The sequence below is a fragment of the Petaurus breviceps genome, unplaced genomic scaffold, assembly GCF_028583685.1.
Source record: "Petaurus breviceps papuanus isolate PSGF00001 unplaced genomic scaffold, PetGlider_PUasm1.0 180, whole genome shotgun sequence".
NCBI classification, from domain to species: domain Eukaryota; kingdom Metazoa; phylum Chordata; class Mammalia; order Diprotodontia; family Petauridae; genus Petaurus; species Petaurus breviceps.
In genome coordinates this window covers 3758532-3778054 of record NW_027185782.1, presented here as the reverse complement: position 1 = coordinate 3778054, position 19523 = coordinate 3758532, and the positions used below count along the sequence as shown (strand labels likewise).

The 19523-nt window shown below is 41.7% G+C and overlaps 2 protein-coding genes across 8 annotated transcripts in view; one reads left to right on the top strand and one right to left on the bottom strand.

Annotated features, from left to right (window-relative positions):
* Nucleotides 1–3990: 3990 nt before the first annotated feature.
* Nucleotides 3991–15182, bottom strand: LOC138160257 (zinc finger protein 420-like). 7 transcript variants are annotated; one of them, XM_069086849.1, is made up of 6 exons: nt 15002–15182; nt 12006–12427; nt 8983–9071; nt 7749–7875; nt 6760–6873; nt 3991–6243 (listed from the first exon to the last, which is right to left on the bottom strand). In XM_069086849.1, exons 1-6 carry the CDS (start codon nt 15145–15147, stop codon nt 4061–4063), a joined length of 3081 nt encoding a protein of 1026 aa, XP_068942950.1. In that variant the 5' UTR covers nt 15148–15182; the 3' UTR covers nt 3991–4060. The 7 variants fall into 7 exon arrangements, with proteins under 7 accessions (XP_068942950.1, XP_068942951.1, XP_068942948.1 ...); XM_069086850.1 differs by having other exon boundaries at nt 12006–12503; nt 15002–15164; XM_069086847.1 differs by having other exon boundaries at nt 12006–13552; nt 14991–15134.
* Nucleotides 15183–15405: 223 nt separating this feature from the next.
* LOC138160258 (zinc finger protein 184-like) overlaps nt 15406–19523 on the top strand; it is a 31692-nt gene continuing 27574 nt past the window's right edge. The window contains exons 1-2 of the mRNA XM_069086854.1: nt 15406–15543; nt 18914–19133. The gene's annotated coding sequence lies outside the window, so the exon portion shown is untranslated. The remainder of the gene's footprint in view (nt 15544–18913; nt 19134–19523) is intronic.

Genomic DNA, 19523 nt, shown 5'->3' with positions numbered 1-19523 from the left:
TGCAAATTTATTTCAGCACATGACGATGAGCCCTCTACTGATTCTATCTTACAAATTCCAATTGTGGGAGGCAGCTAGGTGGTGCAGTGAATAGAGCACTGGCCCTGGAGTCAGGAGGACCTGAGTTCAAATACCAGTCTCAGACACTTAACACTTACTAGCTGTGTGACCTTGGGCAAGTCACAACCCCAATTGCCCTGCCTTCCCCCCTTCAAGAAAAAAAATTCCAATGGTGAGCCCTGTGGTCTCCAGAGGGTATTAAGGATGCTAAGGGAAAAATTACAAGAACTCAGAGGAGTGGGAAGTACTCATAGTCAGATTATAAGAATGTCTGAATCCCTGAAATATCCCTTTCCTATCCTCTGCTACCCTAGAGATTGTCCTCTAAATCTTTAGTAGAATTATCTCTACAAGATGGTGAATCCCATCTCCATAGAGCCACATTTGAGTACTCAGCAACCCTGAACAATCAGTTATTGAACTATAGAATAGGAAGGGACCTTGAAGTTGTCCAGCTCAAATCTATTTGAAAAGGAGGGCATGCCCTATGTATGTCTAATATTCTGGTGAACACAGAAGATCCCTTAAATCCTTGGTGATTTATAAATTGAAAGGTCTCTTAGAGGTACTGCCATTCTGCCCCCAGGAAAGATTAGGGGGCAGAATAGTCCAATATAAGTTCTTTTGCCCCAGGGAAAAACTCAAGTTTTTGGTATTCTTGTTGGATAGAATGACATTCAACACACTGGTTTGTTGCTGTTTTTAATGGCATGAATTTATTGCTAAAATGTGAAATGACGGGTAATGAAGAGGATTGAGGATGGAGAATCTAGTGTCCATTTAAATATGCAAGCACACAGGCATGACCTATACACACATACACACAATCATCATGGCTTTGCAAACTCATACATGGGCTAAATCTACAAAAAACAATATACAGTCATACACACAAAATCAACAATCTTCTCACAATCTATACTTGCACAATCTACAATATACAAGCTGATTTTAATATGCATGAGTACAATTTATACACACAAATCTACCTACCAAAGACACAATCTCCACACTCAGACAAAATCAATCTACTGTCAGAATCTATATACTTACATTCTATACATACATAGTAATCTGCTATAAAATCTCCATATCAGAGGTATACTGAAATCCTACAAACTATCTAAAAGGAGGAAAAAAAATCTGGCTTGCTTAATCATAGTAAATGATGGAAGTGAAGCTCAAACCTTCTTCATGACTCAATCTTGTGCTCTTAATGCACTAATTCAATCTCATTTATATAGATTGTGAAACTAAAGCAGAGAGGGGAATCAGTCTGTCTGTTTATGAATTCAAACAGGTTGAAAGGAGTTGGAGAAAGAACCACTCTCCCTATAGAACTACCTAGGCTAGTCTGGGCCTGGTTCTCTTACCCTAATTCTGAGGTGAGCCCCAATTCCTCTTTCTTTCCTCTCTCCCAAATCACTTAACTGACTCAGTCTCTTACCTGGTTCTCTTCCTTCAAGTCAATATGGGAGGTCTCTATTTTAGTGTCCTAGTGATTTGGCCTTACAGCATTCAACATTTCATCAATGTCTTAGATAAAGGAATGCCCAGCATACTTATCAAATCTGTAAATGACCCTAAGCTGGAAGCTAAATCTAGGTGACAGAGTCAGGATTCAAAAAGATCCCAACAGATTAGAATCCCAGGCCAAGTCTAGTAAGATTACATTTAATAGAGATAAAAGGAAAGACTACCTCCATTTGAATTAAAACAAAACAAAACAATGCAGCTGCTTAGGTACTTGGTGGAAAAAGAATGGCTAGACAAGTTTGTATGAAAAAGATCACATTGCAAGCTTAATATTATGGAATCTCAGGGAAAGAAGCTTTGGTCACTCAAACTCTGGACTTGTTATTCCCTTTGTAAACTCAAGATGGCGGGCTAGATAATTTCCTTTCTAGCTCTAAATTCTATATAATGATTCCATACAAAGACTAAAGAGAAGGCCAGCAAGGTTTCCTGTTCCTCACAGATATGGAAGACAAAGCCTACCTTCCTAGGATCAGTTCCTGAGAGAAGTGTTTCTTGGAAATACACTAATACATAAGGATCAGGTTCAGTTGACCATCAAACAAGACAGAAGTAGAGGCCCTTTTAAGGTACTAGGTCCTACCTGGATTCTCTTGCTCTACTCAAACAAAGCACCATTATTCTTAATGAGTTTGAAACAAGGGAATGGCAAAAGGGTGATAAGAACCACCATGAGCTGGAAATCCCCAACACTGACATACACAAATGTCAAATACTGCTTTCTGATAAAGGTAATGGCTATACTGTATATATATATGTATATGTATATATATAAATTTGCTACTCCTGTGCCAATGATTGAGTCAAGAAATAGTAGTCAGTTATAGGGTATTTACTGACAGCATGAGTAGGACTGAGATACCTGAAAAGGGGTAGGGGAAATTGTGCAAGAAGTCTTTTTTGGTTATTCAATCCTGTAATTTCACTGATGTAAGGAACTCCTGGTATGGAAAATAGCATTAATAAGTTGCTTGGCAGCTTTGCAGTGTTGAGTGACTTACTCATTTTATACTGTTAGTGTGTCAGAGGCAGAATCTCAATCCAGGTTTTCCTGAATCTAAAGTCAATTCTCAATCTATATCATCGTGATGTTTCTTACACAAAGTCGTGCAGTTGGGAAATTGCTGGATCTCTCTCTATCTAGGTGACCTGCTTACACTTTGAACTCAAGATGTCCAAAACTGAACTCATTATCTTTCCTGAAAAATTGTCCTCTTAGGAAATTTCTTTTTAAATAACACCATCATCCTCCTGGTCACTCTTGGAATCATCTTCACTCTTCCTTCTCCCTTATTCACCATATCTAACTTGTCAAATCCTTTAGGTTCTATATTCCCAACAACTCTCTTAACCATCTTCCCTTACTGCAACCATCACAGTTCAGGTCCTCATCTCTTTTCCTCCTGATTACTGTAATGATCCATTTAGTCTTCCTGTCTCCAATCTATCCTCTCCAATACATATTTCACATCACATCCCACTTCAGATACCTGCTAGATGTGTCACCCTGAGCACTTTAGGCTGTAGTTTCCTCATTTATAAAATGAGAGGACTGCACTTGATGGATGCTAAGGTAACTTCCAGCACCAGATCTATAATCCTATAATCTTCTTCATGGATTTCTCTTACTATTCTTTCATGCAAAAACCTTCAGTGATTATCCACTACCTATTGAGTAAAGCTGGCACCTTGTTTCACAATACTCTCTTTCAAATAGTACATGATCCAGTCAAACTGTATTACTCATTGTTCCCCATTCTCATTCTATGCTCTATCTTCTTTGTCTATGTCTTTCCCAATGCCTAGAAATGACCCCTTAACTTGCTATCTTCAGTTGTTGAAATCCATTTTCTTCCTTCAAGAATCAACCCCATTCTACCTTCTCTACCTTCCATGAAGGTTTCCTTAAAACCCCAGAGATAGAAGGTTCTGTCATTCTCCTCAAATTTCCCACTTCACACAGATTTTTCCTTGGCATTTATTATGCCTTTTATCACTGTTACTTGTGCTTGGCTTATCCCTTACTCCATTTGATTGTGAGCTCTTTGATAATAAAGTGTTTGTCATCTTTATATTCTCAGTGCCTAAAAAATGTCTATATAATGGAGATATATATTTATATGTATGTGTGTCTTCTACTATATATAGTGAACAAATTCATCAAACTGAATCTAATTCTGACACCCTTTCTTCAATAAAAAGCCTCATTTGAAAGATGGAGGGGGGGAACTTAAGGCACAATAGTAATGAGGTAGGTTGCTTGAGGTCCCATAGTGAATAAATGGGAAGTCACGGTATAAACCCAAGTCTTCTGACTTCATATCCAGTGTTCTCCCTACTACAACCCATTAAATTATAACAGAAGAATTATCCATATCCACTGCATCAGCAATATTCTTTTCACCATTTATTTTCTTTAAATAAGGGAATATGTATAACTTAAAATTTTCTGCATGTATCACATTCATAAGATCTTTTTTCCCATATGAATTCTCTCATGTCTTTTAAGGCTTTTGCTCAAGAAAAAGGATTTTCCACATTCACTGCATACAAAAGATTTCTTTCCCATATGAATGAACTGATGTTCAATAAGAGATGAGTTATGAGGGAAGATTTTCCCACATACTTTACATTCATAAGGTTTCTTCCTATCATGAATAAATTGATGATAAATAAGGCAAGAATTCCGACTGAAAGCTTTCCCACATTCATTGCAAATATAGTTGTTCCCTTCAGGATGCATTCTCTGGTGGTAAGTAAGACCAGATTTCTGAATGAAGGCCTTACTACATTCATGACATTCATAGGGCTTCTCTCCAGTGTGAATTCTCTGATGTTTATTAAGCTGTGTTCTTTGGCTGAAGGCCTTCCCACACTCCTTACATTCATAGGGCTTTTCTCCAGTATGGATTCTCTGATGTTGACTAAGGGATGATCGGTCACTGAAGGATTTCTCACATTTGATACATTCATAAGGCTTCTCCCCAGTGTGGACTCTTAGATGTTGAGTAAGATGTGTGCGCCTACAGAAGGCCTTCTCACATTCTGTACATTTATAGGGCTTTTCTCCAGTATGAATTCTCTGATGTTGAGTAAGTGATGAACTTCGGCTGAAAGCTTTCCCACATTCATGACATTCATAGGGCTTTTCTCCAGTATGTATCCGGCAGTGTTCAATCAAGTGTGCTTCAATACTGAAGGCTTTTCCACAATCATTACATTTATAGCCATTCTCTCCATGGTGAATTACCTGATGGTGAATAAGGCTAGATCTCTGACTAAAAGTCTTCCCACATTCATTACATTCATAGGGTCTCTCTCCAGTATGAATTCGCTCATGAACAGTAAGATTTGTTTTCCGACTAAAGGCTTTCCTACATTCCTTACATTCATAGGGCTTCTCTCCAGTATGAATTCGCTGATGGTTAATAAGGGATGAGCTATCTCGAAAGGCTTTCTCACATTCATTGCATGCATAGGGCTTCTCACCAGTATGAATTCTCCGATGTGGAGTAAGGCGTGCTCTCTTACTGAAAGACTTTCCACAATCTGTACATTTATAAGGTTTCTCTCCAGTATGAATTCTTTGATGTTCAATCAGGGATGAGCTATCACTCAAGGCCTTCCCACATTCTCTGCATTCATAGGGCTTTTCTCCAGTATGAAATCTCTCATGTCTATTAAGTTGTGTTCGGGTCCTGAAGGTCTTCCCACATTCATTACATTTATGAGGTTTCTCGCCTGTATGAATTTTCTGATGTTGAATAAGATACGATTTGTGGCTAAATGCTTTCCCACATTCACTGCATTCATAGGGTTTCTCTCCAGTATGCTTTCGGTGATGTTCAATGAGGCTTCCACCAGTATTGAAGGCCTTTCCACATTCATTACATTTATATGGGCTCCCTCCAGGATTAATTTTCTGGTGGTGAATAAGAACAGACCTCTGACTGAAGGACCTCCAACACTCATTATATTCATGTGATTTCTCTCCAGTATGAATTCCCTGATGTACAGTGATGTTTGCTCTCTGATCCAATGCTTTCTCATATTCTTTATATTCACAGGATTTCTCTCCAGTATTAATTCTCTGTGGTTTTATAAGAAATGAACTGTGGCTCAAGTCCTTCTCATGTTCACTGCAGTCATAAGGTTTCTCTCCAGCATGTATCTGATAATGTTCACCAAGTCCTACATTAATACTGAAGGGTTGTCCACATTTCTCACATTGGCAGAGTTTCTCTTTTCCATTTAGTGTCTGAGGATGAGTAAGGGATGTATGATAACTAAAGAAATTCTCACATTCACTGTGGTTCCAATATATTGTCTGTTTGCAGATGCCTTCATTGAAGGTTCTATCAAATTCATTGTATTTATGGCCTTTCTGTGCAATCAAGTTTTTTTTGTTAGAGACTTCCATTTGTAGAAAATTATTTTCCTGGGAATAAGCTTTTCTTTGGGTCTCCTCTACAAAGTTCTCCTTTTGGCTCAAAGACCTGCTTCCCTGTTTAAGAGCTTTTCCAAACATGCAACCCTGGTGGGAAACTTCTCTGTTGAGTGCCTCCACTAATCTTTCTGATTGACTTACTTCTTCAGTAAAGTCCTGCTTTTGAGGTGACTTTTGGGTCTGGCATTTAGTCATCCAGTCTGAAAAAAAAAATACAAATCATAAGAAATCTGATGTGGAATAAATAGAGAGAAAGACTTCAGAAACTTAATCCAACCCTTATGGAAAGAAGTAATCCTTCATTTGTAACATGGAGTTCATATATCATTTGAATGGGAAACACTTCTAGCAATTACCTAGTTCAAATAATACAGGTAGGTTCATGGCTATCTTTGTATTTTCAGTGGCTAAAACAAAACACTATACACATTAATTACAGATAAAGAAAGGCCCAGAGAGGTTACCTGACTTACCTAAGGCCACACATCGACGTACCTTGTGCCTTTTGGTAGGGAAGAGCCTAGTGGGGGAATATTCATCCTCCTCCCTTGACAGAAAGGTCACAGGATCCTACATAAAGACTGTTCTTGATTTGGAGATGCCAAAACCCAAACCTTTGCCCATCAAGCACATCCAATATATCAAATATGGTCACATTTCAATGAAAAGGTAGGCTGGTAGTTGCAGTGACTTATATGTGCATGTAACACACTCACCTGGACAGGTACCTTCCAAGATCACTCCTTTTTCTGTTTCTTGGGGATAAGGCATTTGCAATTCTTCCCCCCACTCCAACCAGGAGATCATGACTGGTTTGGAATCCACAAGTCCTGTTTGTAAGGAAAGAAACAAGAGAACTCTGTATATATAAAAAGTAAAAAATAAAAGGCTTCAGGATTGTGTTTCAAAGTGGGAAGGTGGAATGATCCAAAATACAATGGCAGTATTGTATAATGGAAGAGAGCCCTGCCCTAGAACTTAGAAAACCTGGGTTTGAGTACTGGCTCTGCCACCAGCTAAATGTGCTACCTAAAGAAATCGAAGAATCAGACAATCTTTGGAAAGCAGAAGGAGCATGAGAGATTCATTCATTCAAACTTACCCCAAAACATGAATTCCCCCTAAATCACATATCACAAGCTAATCTATCTTCTACTTGAAGACTCCCAATAACTGGAAATTTGAAATGGGTTCAGAGCCCATATCTTCACGTAACAGGCATGCTACAGTAGAAGTGATACTGGACTGAGGTACATATTTGAATCCCAACTCTGCACTGACTCATTGTATGATTTTCTTCTCCCCTTGGGCCTCAACTTTTATATCAGATTAAATAACCTCAAAGTGCCTTTCTAATTCTAAGATTCTATGACTGGTAAGGTATTACAAAGAAATTTAGCTTACCTTTCCCAGTCAGAAGGATAGGATTCTCTATCCTACAGAGATTTCTGCACTAGGGTCTTGCCAGAAAGTCCCTTGCTGGCCTAGGATGAGGAAGGGCCAGAAAGAGAAGTTGTAGGTTTCCAAGTCTATTCTGAGATCTCTTTTACTTGGTTACAAGAATCAGATATCACTCTCACTACAAAGATGATTAGGATTCTTGGAAGACTGAACTACTTTGGCTAAGCACAGTGGAATCACCAAAACATTAAATAACAGGTGCCCTCAAAGGAAGATCTGATTCACAAGGGGAAGGCAACCTTACCTAGGGATACCAGGTTCCTATAGTTCTCCAACATCACGTCCTTGTAGAGGTCCCTCTGAAGAGGGTCCAGGTGTTCCCACTCCTCTCGGGTAAAGTCCACAGTCACCTCCTTGAATGTCACTGCTTCCTGAAACACCAGATTCCTGCTGGCCCAGAGGCCATCCCCCAACATGCCCCTAGTGGGGTGTGCTGGAGTTAGCAGGACTCCCCTGGGGCAGGGGAGGTAGTTTAATATAGCATGGTATAGTGGCAAGAGTGCTGGGGCTCGGAGTCAGGAGACATCTGGCTTTGAATTCCTCTGATACCCCCTACATGTGCAACCACGGGCAAGTATTTAATCTCTCTGAGCCTCAGTTGTAAAATGGTGATAATATCTCAAGTGCCTCTTTCACAGAGGTTCACATGATATGATATATATAAAATGCTTTGCAAACCCTAAAGTCTCATGTAAGCATCAGTCACTATTATTATTTCTGTGTGATGCATAAGAACTAGGTTTAAAAGTGGTTAGAAGGCAAGAGTGACCTGAGGCAGATTATGACTGGCAGGACTGTAAACTCTTTCAAGATAATCAAGTTCTGCCACTAATTTACTGGATAAACTTAGGCAAATCATTTGACTTACTCTGCCTTAGTTAACTCATCGATAAAATAACTGTGTTGAACTAGAAATCTCTTCCTCATTCTCTGATAGAGATAGAAGTGAGCTCAGAGCCACATTCTCAGGCAGGCATCTAGGCAAGTAGTGTGGGGCCCAATCCTATCAGAACCCTTTGCTCAAAGAAGTTAACATGTCAGAGCACCCTCTTATCTTCTGTTCCCTTCTACCACCCTGAGACATAAAATGTACAGCATAAATTCTACATTCGAGACCTAGACTGGATCTCAGAGATCATTTACTGTAATTTATTCTCTCTTACTTTTACAAAGAAGGAAAGTGTAGTCTACAGAGAAGGAAAATGACTTACTCAGGGTCACACTGCTTGACAATGGCAGCCCTGAACTCTGATCTCCTGGCTCCCAAGTCCTAGACTTTTTTCATCAAAACATGCTGTCTCCTATTCATCAGGACAGGCCTAGTCTTCCCAAGCTGAAGACAAAGATTTGGGACTCAGGAACTTGGATGGGACTCGGGAACTTGGGGAAGAGACACTCAAGAATGAAGAATGGAAAGATGCCCATGAGTGGGTATCTGGAACACTGTTCCAGGAGAGATGATGGAGAATCCAGCTTACCCAGGAAGTGACAGACCTGGCACTCCTCCTCTGTGCCTCCTGCTCTGTGCTCCCCTTGTGGAGAATGGAAGACTTCAGAGGCCATGGAGCTATTGTAGACAAAAGTTAGAGTGAGGGAGAACACTCCAGACTCCCTGGGGCAGAAATCCCTTCTAACCTATTTCTAACCCATCCCTTGGTTCCTCTCCAGGTCTGAAATGAGGCCCACAGTGACTGTGACTGGCTCTGCCCTGGAGTCCCAGTAGGTTCAGTTTATTACTATTTATTCAATTCAGGCTACTCAACAAATACTAATGAGAAGGACTATGGCATAAAAAAGACTGTGTTATGCATCACAATCTAGTAGCAAAGATGAGACAGGGAAAGAAATTGCTTAGAAACCAGAATTTAAAACATGCAGAGAAGTCAAATAGATGTGAAAGAATTAAGAGAGAAACCCCATTCAGGAATATCAGAGAAGGCTTCCTGAAAGTGGCAGCATCCAAACTTGTTCAAGCTAAAAAGAAATACAAGATTCTAACTGGTGGATATGGAAAGGGAAGAGAAGGTATTCAATGCACAGTGAGTGGTGTGAATAAAGGTAGGAAGGTAAGAGAAGACAAGAAGGCACCTGCGGAGAGTGAGGTTCCAGTCTGGGTTAAACAGAACATGAGTGAGTATGTGAAGGGGGTTGGGGGGCGGGGCAGAGGGTGAAGTTGAGTGATGTTGAGAGGGAAGGTTATTAAGTCTGAGACTGCTGTAGAAGAAAACCTGGCCTTGGGCAAGAGCTGTGGCATGTTGAGAAGACATATATGAGACATTAAGGAGAAATCAGAGGGGTGGGAGATGGGTTAGATAGTGAACTATTAACACAGAGAGACTAAGTGGGGAGGGGTAAGCTTTGGGGAGAAGATAATGGGCTTAGTTTGAGATATTCAGGTGAAGATATATAGAAGGCAATGGAAAATCCAGGCATAAAGCACTGGGTAGAAGCTGAAGGTGAAGATACAGATTTGAGAATCATCCGTAAGGTGGTTATAACTGAATATATGGAAATGAATAAGATCACCAAGGAAGAATATAGAGAAACAGACCAAAAACTTAATTTTTCAAGATACCTACATTTAAATAAGTAGGAAGAAGATGAATCACAGGCTGACAATTTTTTAATGACAATAATTCAGGAAAGCTGCAGACTAAGGCATGGAGAAGTGTCAGCAAAGGATGGAAGGAAGGAATGGTCATCAATTCAATAGGATCCATTTGGTAATAGTTACAAAACAGTAACTGTATGTAAGAAGAAAACATTGATCACACAGATGAAAGGGCTAGTTCAGTCAAGGGGACACCCCTTTCATTGAGACTAGAGGGAAGGAGATATTAGTAAGGGAACTATGTATAGGGACACTGAGATGAGGGGCTGAGGGAATTCAGATCTGAGAACATCAATATTCTCAGTAAATAAAGAAGCACAATCATCAGCTGAAAGTAAGATGATAGGGGATGAAGAGACTAAAGGAGAACAGAGAAGGTCTGGAACAGCTGTTGTGGGTAGTATGATACAGAATCAATAAGAAATGAATAAAATAACTACCATGAAGCAGTGAAAGTCTAGTTAAGGTTAGGTAGCATAAACATTAATAAAATCAGTCAATTGACCAGAATTTCTTCTGGGGGGTGTTCTGCAACTTTTGGATAGGAGGTAAATGTTTGGAGTTAATAAGTGTGGAAGGTCGGTAGGGTGGAAGATGAGGCAACAGATACCACATAGTGTAGATGGCATCAGTGAAGTGATGAGAAATATAAAGTATGAGTAAAGACAGAATCATAAACTACTAGAGCTGGAAGGAACTAGACAGATTATCTAACTTTCATTTTGCAGAAAAGGATAGCAAGGCCAAAAAAGAAGTGATTTGTTTTAGGTCTTATATCAAGTCAGTGGCAAAATCTAGCCTGGAAATCAAGTCTCTTGATTTCTGGTCTAGGTATATTTTCTCTCAATATCAATGTTTCATTACATAAAAAATACCTAGATTCGTCTTATCAATAAAAATGTATAGGGCTCCTATATATCCCAAAACATACTGGCCATTTACAAAAACACATTCATCCAGAAAGGTACACACACAAACACATTAGGGCCCTGAATACAGAAGGCAACAATAAATGTCTCTTGTATGAATTAATCAAGAAGCATTTATTAAGTACCTACTATGTGTTAGTCACTCGGGATACAAATACATAGAATGAACCAACCCCTTACTGGCCAGGAGATTCCGCTTTGTACAAAAGCTTAAAAGGTAATAATTCATGTTTAGAATGCTTTATCTAAATCTTTATCTATGCAAGACAGTTTCACAGATATAAAAAAATACAAGTAGTACACAAAGACTCTCAGTTACGCAAATCACATCCACACACAAATACATTCACAGTCACAGTGCTAAACAAAGTTTCATAAAGACACAAAGGAAGTGGCAGCCCCAGGTCACAGGCAGATCCGAAGCCAAGAAATCTAGGCATCAGGGTGTCGACCCTGGGGCCCTCATTCTTTTCCACTTTCTCCTCCTTGGGGTCCCACCCTCTCATCAGGTAAAAGAAGGGCAAAAGGAAGAGGAAGGAAGGGCTATAATAAGAAGACTGAAAGTGTCTGGGGAAAGGGAAGAAAGAGGTTGTGAGGAATGGAGGCTAAAAGAACACATAGTAAGGGTCCCTTTGCCCCTTCCCCACAAGTAAAGGCCTGTGCAAACAGATGCCTTCTCTAAGGCCTCTGAGAGAAGCTACCCATTGGCCAGGATCATGGTATGAGTCAGTAAGTCATGACAGTCAAAGATTCCTGGTTCTATGCAGTACTCTTTTAAAAGGTCACCTGGCGACCTCCAGCCCAAGAGTCTTTCTTTATACCTATTTCATTGATACAATAGAGCCTAGTGGGAAAGTCAAATCTTATTAATGAGTCTACCACTTCCACAGAACTAGGAGGACCTTTAGCTTCCCTCCTCAAGATGGTTATATTTTCCTTTTCCTACACCTGTAATTCTTACCTCTTTCCTGAAAAATAGGAGTCTTGTCCTCCATAGTCATTCCTCTTTGATATCCGTCTGATCTCTTGACATCACTGAAGTCCTGATCTCCTTGGACAGGAATTACTTCAGCACCAGTAGTTCCCTGATTTTCTCCTTCTTGTGCTGCTGTAGCCCTGAAGAGAGGTCCTGGAGAAGAGCATGCTTTCTCCTGGGAAGGATCCTGATTCCCTGGAGGCTCTCTCTTCCAACTCCATTCTGTTCTCTTCTCCATTCCAATTCTAATTTTGGAGGAATCTGGTCTGATCTGTGGAGCCAGGATGTGGGGCCTCAATGGTAGTGGCTCTTCAACTGGGAGCTTTTCTGAGCTTCTAATCTCAGTCTGAATCATAGGCAGTCCTCTCTCAGGAGCCTTAGGCTGTGCCTTAGAAGACTGGAAGCCACTAGAAGGCAGAGATCGGATGGAATCAGCTTGTTCTATAGACCAATGCCCAGGGCTCTTGGAAGAAGGCTGAAACCCTGGAACAAAGAAATACTCCACAAGGTAACATGGTATTGTGGAGTGGAAAAAAGTCCTAGCCTGGAAGGCAGAGGATCTGGGCTGTGGTCCTGACTCTGCTGTGTGGTATTGAGTAAGATACTTCCATTCAGACTTTGTTTTCTTCAGCTGCATGAAATGGGCTGCACTGGATATCTTAACTCTGTTTTTATAAAGCAAGTTTCTTTTCCTTTCTAAGCCTCAGATTTCTTATCAGTAAAAATGAGGGGACTGTACCTATACTCTAACAATTAGAACTGTCCAAATGTGAAATGCACTGCTTTAGTACACAATGGGTTCCCTCTCTCTAGAGGTCTTCAAACAAAGGCTATATGCATCCTTGTTGGGTATATTGTAGAATAGTAACTTTCAGGTAAAGGGTGGATTATTATTATACCCCTGAGGCCATTTCTGAATTTGATTCTATTTTGAATTGTTTAACATTGATATTATTATCTGATTTTTCATTTGTTTGTAAGATGTGACTATAAATTCATGAAATGTTAGGGCTGGAAATTATCATAGAGATAGTTTAAGATAATGCCCAGATGAGGGAAGTGATTTGTCTATGGGATCTATGGGGAACTTCCAACAGGAAAATTCCTTCCATAGATACAGACTGTCAAGTCTTTTGCAACTTACACTTTTTTAAAATTAAATTTAAAAAATTTTTCTTTTGCTTTTTGGAGGGGCAATTGGGGTTAAGTGACTTGCCTAAGGTCACATGGCTAGTAAGTATTAAGTGTCTGAGGCTGGATTTGAACTCAGGTCCTCCTGACTCCAAGGCTGGTGTTCTATTCACTGCACCACCTAGCTGCCCCATGTAACTTATACTTTTAGAGGGGCACTGAGGAGCTTAAAATGGCTTACTCAAAGTCACGAAGCTAGAATATGCCAAAGGCAGGCCTTGAACTCAAGTCTATAGACTAAATGCCTGTCCTCTATTCACTATGCCACATTTCCATTCACTGTATTATTGCATCAATATGTAGAGATTGGAATCAGCTAAATTGAAGAATTTTCAGCAATCCTGGAGCAGGAGTAGAAAAATAAGATGACTGGTTAACTATGGATATTCACAGGCAAAGAGAGCGAAGGATTCTAAAGTAGTAGCTAGTGAAACATTAAATATTAATATTGGAGACAAACTGGCATAACAGAAACAAATAAAATAAAATGTTGCAGTAGGAGTCAGAAGACTGGCTCAAAACCTCTGCTCAAACACATGGGGAAATCATTCCACTCTCTGTGCCTAGTTCCTTATCTGTATCTCTATGACTGCTTACAGAGATGGATGTGACCAGTTATTTTTCCCCTCCAAAATACACACACCAGGAGATAAGACTGAATATGATAGGAGGTAGGGAGAGGGAGAGCACAGAGGATGAAGGACACCAGGACAGATAGCAAATTGGGAAAAGAATCCAAATAGAAGACAATAGCTTCAACACCATCTCTACCCCCATCTTCTCCCAACTAAGCCCTAGACTAGAATTATTATTATGTTCATCAAAGGAGTTAATATATATAAAGCACTTTGTTTAAAAAGTGCTATATATGTGTATATATATATGATAGTTATTATTATCGTATGTCTCTGACACTCTCTGAGCTTCAGTTTCTTCACTTCTAAAATGTGATATAAAATCATGTCACAAATCTGGAGAGGGAAGGGATTTGTGGGATAATCTAACCTATGCCTTCCTCCCCCATTTTACAGATGAGGAAAGTGAAGCCCAGAAAGATTATGTGACTTGCTTAAGGATAACACAATTAAATGTCAGAGCCAGTATTTTGAGCCCAGGTCATTTACCTTTAAAGGCAGTGTTCCAAATTTGGTTCCTTTGCCATTGCACCTAATTGCTGCCCCAAAAATAGGGATACCACCCATTCTACCTATCTCATAGTTGTTCATTGGATTATGTGAGATACTGAACTATACAGTATATATATATATATATATATATATATATATAGTGTGTGTGTGTTAATATACATATATACACACACACTATATAAAGTATATACTGCACTATGTAAACACGAATTGCTATTATTCGTAGAGAGGCAGCGGGGCATGACGGAGAGAGTGCTGGCCTTGGAGCCACAAAGACCCGGGTTCAAGTGCTACCTCTGACACGCATTGGCAAGTAAATCACTGAATCTCTTAAGTGTCCTAGGCAGCTCAGACTCTAAGTGGCAGCGATGGTGACAATCTGCATTGGAGGAGGGAGGTCCCTCCCATGGGAGTTGCCAATAGCAATGGAATCACAGGTCGCGTCTCAATCCAGTTAGTACAGTTGTGTTGTTAATCACACTCTACCGCCCCTTTCCGGCTCACCGCACAGCCCCTCCTCCAGGCTCCTCTTATTCCCCCTTCCAGAGCCGGACTCCATCTCTCCAGTCCGCTCCTATGGACCCTCCTCACTCCCCGACTCCCCACAGCTCTGTCTCCCCGGCGGACTCACCCCCTGCTTACATTCGCAGCCACTCCCAGGTAGCGGAACAAAGCGCGGGTACATCAGAGCCAGGCCGGAGAGCAAATGCGCATTCGCAAGAGAGGCTTATCAGCCTACGTTTCCCGAAGGCCTCGGAGGTGGGCTGCGCCTGCGCCCTGCTCCCCATGGAATTAAGAGGAGTAGAAAGGGATTGTGGGAAATGGAATTCGCCGCGGAGACCAGCTGAGGAGGAGCTCCGACTGCGCAGGCGCTTTCATTTTCCATCTTTGTGGCTGAGGTGAGCGTGTTGGAGAAACAGATTTCATCCTGTTTCCCCCTCTCAGACCTTGGAAACAGACCCTGCATTTGAATCAGGCGATCTCGGAAGGATGTTTGACATTTAAGCCTCGTAAAAGCTAGGTTTCAGCCTAGTGTAAGGAGACGGGCTTTTCTGCTGGTCAAAGTATAGCACCACAGGTATTAGGGGGAGAGAACAAGTATGTATTCCGAATCTGCTATGTGCCAGGCACTGCGTTAAGCACTCCACAAATATCTCATTGGATTCTCACAATAATCCTGAGAGGTAGGTGTTATTATTATCCCCATTTTACAGTTGAGGAAATCGAGGCAGGCAGAGGTTAGTGACTTGCCCAGGGTGACACAGATAGGAAGTGTCTGTCTGGGCTGGATTTAAACTCATCTTGCTGATTCCAAGCCCAGTGCTCTAACCATTGGACCACCCGACTGGCAATGAGGACTTTATAGCTGACAGGTATGAATAATAAAGGCAAGATCATGGCCTAGGTGGCTGCACAATAACCTTGTCTCCTTAGATTTTGTTTGGCAAAGCCAAAGAATATATTGGGAATGTTAGGAGCTTTCTGATCCCTGAGTAAGCAGAATCTGGAAGGGAAAAAAGACTTAATCTTAGCTTTAGGGAACTTGGCCTTCTTTTGTTAGCTGGGTACCTAAACCAGGGTCAAACCCTAGTGCCCTAGGTACTAGTCACTAGACTCTAGGAGACTGGAACTGAGATGGCCAATGCAGGGATAGGAATCTGAAAGAGTCGGGATCAGCAGATAGTAGGCATCCAGTGGAAAACTGGCTACCAGGATACTTGCAGAAAGTAGAGCAGTGTTGAAGATGCCACAGTTGTCACTGAGCAAACTCAATGAGGGCAAAGCCATGATATCACATCTATGATACTATGTCATCAGAGGCATGGGTTGCCCTTTCATGTGTATGCCCTGGTCATGTTATTGAGTGATTTCAGTAGTGTCTGACTCTTTGTGACCCCATTTGGGGTTTTCTTGGCAAAGATGCTGGAATGGTTTTTATTTCCTTCTCCCAACTCATTTTACAGATGAGGAAACTAAGGCAGACAGGGTTAAGTAATTTGCCCAGGCTTACACAGCTAGTAAGTGTCTGAGGCCAGATCTGAACTACAGATGAGTCTTCCTGATTCCAGGCTGGGCACTCACAGGGTATGGGCCCAAGTCAAGACCTCTTCCCCTTACCCCAGAAGAATTTGGGTCCAGTTTGTCTAGGGGCCCTGGAAAAACCCAGCTTGAACTGTCCTGGAATCTTCCCACTTGATCTGGCATTCACCTGAGGCATCTCACTTGGCCCCATTGATGTGGTTTGAGAGGTTCAGGGACCCTTCAAGGACTGATGTACAAGAGAGGGTTGTCTGGAAGGAATTCACAGACTCAAGCATTCTTTAAGTCAAGGTGGCAAAGGTTTATTGTTACAACAGTATGGCAGGTAGAGCTCCTTAGGGAAATTGCAGCCTAACAGGAATGATGCTAAAGTTTAAATAGGAAAAGGAGTGGATTATCTGGCAGATAATGCTAATTAGGTAATAATATACAACCTTACTCACAGGCATTGTGCACTACTGGAAACCAGGGAAAGGGGTTTCTCAGTGGTGTATTTTTAGTCTGTTATATCTGTAGCAAGATGGCTTTGAGAGTTGATGTCTATAGCTTGACCTCTGGATTGTATATGATAGGTTTTGGGAATCAGTACATGATAATTCTGTGGTTTCAAGATCTGCTTTTTTATTTTAAATTTTTATTTATTTTTTAATTTAATTTTTTTGATAGTTCTGTTTTTACAGGAGAATTTCTTCAGAAGGCAGCTTGTTCTTGTGACAGGGAAAGATAATCTATTTTGCTGAGGCACACTCATGAGTAATTAAGTGGACAGGTAGTTTTACTGGGGTCCACTCATGAGTGATTGCTAAGCATAGTGTCCTTGGGCTGGGGAGAAAACTGTCAGGGATAGTGTTTTGAGGCTAGAGAGAAATGTGATCTTGGAATTGGGGTCCAAACACAAGCACCCCATCACCACCCTAGACTTCCCACCCTTGATCCCATCTAGACCTCATTCTCCCTTGGCTACATGGTCCAGGTCCCTAGTGTTCCCAGTCCTTTTCTGTCACCTACCACACAGTTGCCCCTGCCTATTGGCCATTCTCATCAAGATCCTCCCTAGACCCCCTCTTCCAATCACCCCAGCCTACTTGGCCAACCCTAGATTCCTCCTACAGTCTTTCTGTCTATAAAATCCATCTCCGCCTCCATGAAGGTACTCAGATTCAATCTGGCCTACGTGCCAATACAAGTGTCACAAATACTTAGATTCCTTGAGAGCCTGGCCAATATGGTGAATTTTTAATAAACTCTTTTACTTTGGCTGAAAAAAGACACAAGTTGAATTTATTCAGGCAGGACCTGTGTGTCACTATTTTGGTGTCCCAGGACCCCTAAACCTCAACAGCACTCTGTGCACTACACAACCTAGCTACCCATGTCATACATGTACATACTCCTTATGCATGACCATTTTCCCCACCAATGGAGTATATATTTGGGAGAAAGTATGATCTAGGTTTATGAGGGGAATGTTATAAAAAAAATTTTTCTTCTTACACTGCTATTTTATGAAATACCTTTGCTTTGAAGTACTTGTGTTCTTTTGCTGACTGGAGATAAAGGAAATCCATCTCTGATGACTTGAATTATAGCTTTTAATGGATTTGGACCTAGAAAGTACCTTGGACCTGGGCTAATAATTCTGGGGGCCCATGTAAGGTGGACATTTTCAGGGTTGTTTTTTTTTTTTTTGCATTTTTCCCCTTCCTACCCTCTACATTCCAGCTAAAGTGGTCTTCTTGCTCTCCCCTTTGCCTGCAAGTTACTCCATCCGCAACTTAATGTTTTAGAATCCCTAGCTTCCTCAAAGCTCAGCTCAAAGCTTACTTCAAGCAAAAAGCTTATTCTGAGTTTACCAGTTACTAGCCTCTCTATCCCAGTTACAGCAGGGTGTGGAAAAAGTCATATAGACCCTCAGCAGTGACTATCTACAGGGCTACCTAGACACAGGGCTACCTAGACGCAGTGCTGCACTGACTCTAACAAACCCACTACCTTGCTTCAGCCTACTCCTCTTTCATAACTGTCTTGAATGTGAGGAAAGGGCTGGGTTCCTGAGAAGCCCTGAGCTGAGACCCTGCCCGTCTCTCATTTAAGCTGTTCCCCTAGCTGGAATGCATTGCTTTACCCCCTTGAAATTCCTCGCTCCTTTCAAACCTCAATTGAAGTGCCATCTGCTTTAAAGTGCCCTTCCCACAATTGTTAGGGCTCCTTCCATCCATTCCATTACTTCGTATTTTTCCATTTCTTTTACGTGTTGTTTTTCCCCAGCAGAACCTAAATTCCTTGAGAGCAGGAGCTGTTTCACTTTGACTTAGAATGCACAGAACCTAGACTAAGAATTGAACTGACACTGTTGCAGATGGTTGGAAAGGAGCGCCGCGGAGGCCTCTGGGAAATGGAGTCAGGGGCAGGACTGGAGAGCAGTCAGGTTACGTAGCCAGAGGAGGCTTGTTGAGGGCTGGGTGATTAATCAAACTCAATCCCTTGAGTCAATAAGATCTTTCTTGCCCACAGTAACCTCTGGACTCCATTTCCCAGAACACTCCAAGACAGCCCCTGCTCACATCACCAGAACCAATCTCCATTTTCTTAGAAGCCCTCCTCAAATGTCTGCACACCCAGAGCGTCTTCGAGCGCGATGGATTCTGGGAATCGTAGTTCAGCGGCTTGTTTGCACAGGCGCAGTAGTCGGTGGATCCGGAGCTCGGCTCTTTGTTCTTCTGGCGACTGGAAGGTGAGTCTTGTCCCTGGTCCTGGCTCCTCTTGCTTGCTTGGTTCCTAGCGTCAACCCCAGGAGTTACCGGCCTGGACACAAGCATGGCCCTGGAAGGTTTTGGATGAGGGGGTTCCTCAGGGATATGTAAGGGTGGTGGGGGATTCCCGTGGGGGTGGGGGGTTAGACCAGGGTAGGTCTGACGTCAGCCCTCCCGCTGTGAAGGGACTTCGAGAAGGGCGGGGCCTGCGGAGTTGGGAGGGCCTGACGTCAGAGACCAGGCTGGTCCTGGGAGGGTATGGTGGACCCCGGGCTTCTGGCCGCCTGGAACCTGGACAGGCTTTGGGAGGAGCTGCTACAGCCTCTGGGTCTGTGTGTGAACGCCCTGTTCCCATGTGCCTGTGTATATTT

Excerpts from the sequence above, each read along its gene's own strand:
- LOC138160257 (XM_069086847.1), bottom strand. The coding sequence starts at position 12,657 with ATGCAGCTGAAGAAAACAAAGTCTGAATGGAAGTATCTTACTCAATAC. Across the intron at positions 9,072-12,005 it reads TCCTATTTTTCAGGAAAGAG|CTCCATGGCCTCTGAAGTCT; the intron begins GTAAGAATTACA and ends TGTCTACAATAG. Across the intron at positions 6,244-6,759 it reads CTTGGAAGGTACCTGTCCAG|ACTGGATGACTAAATGCCAG; the intron begins GTGAGTGTGTTA and ends TTTTTTTTTCAG.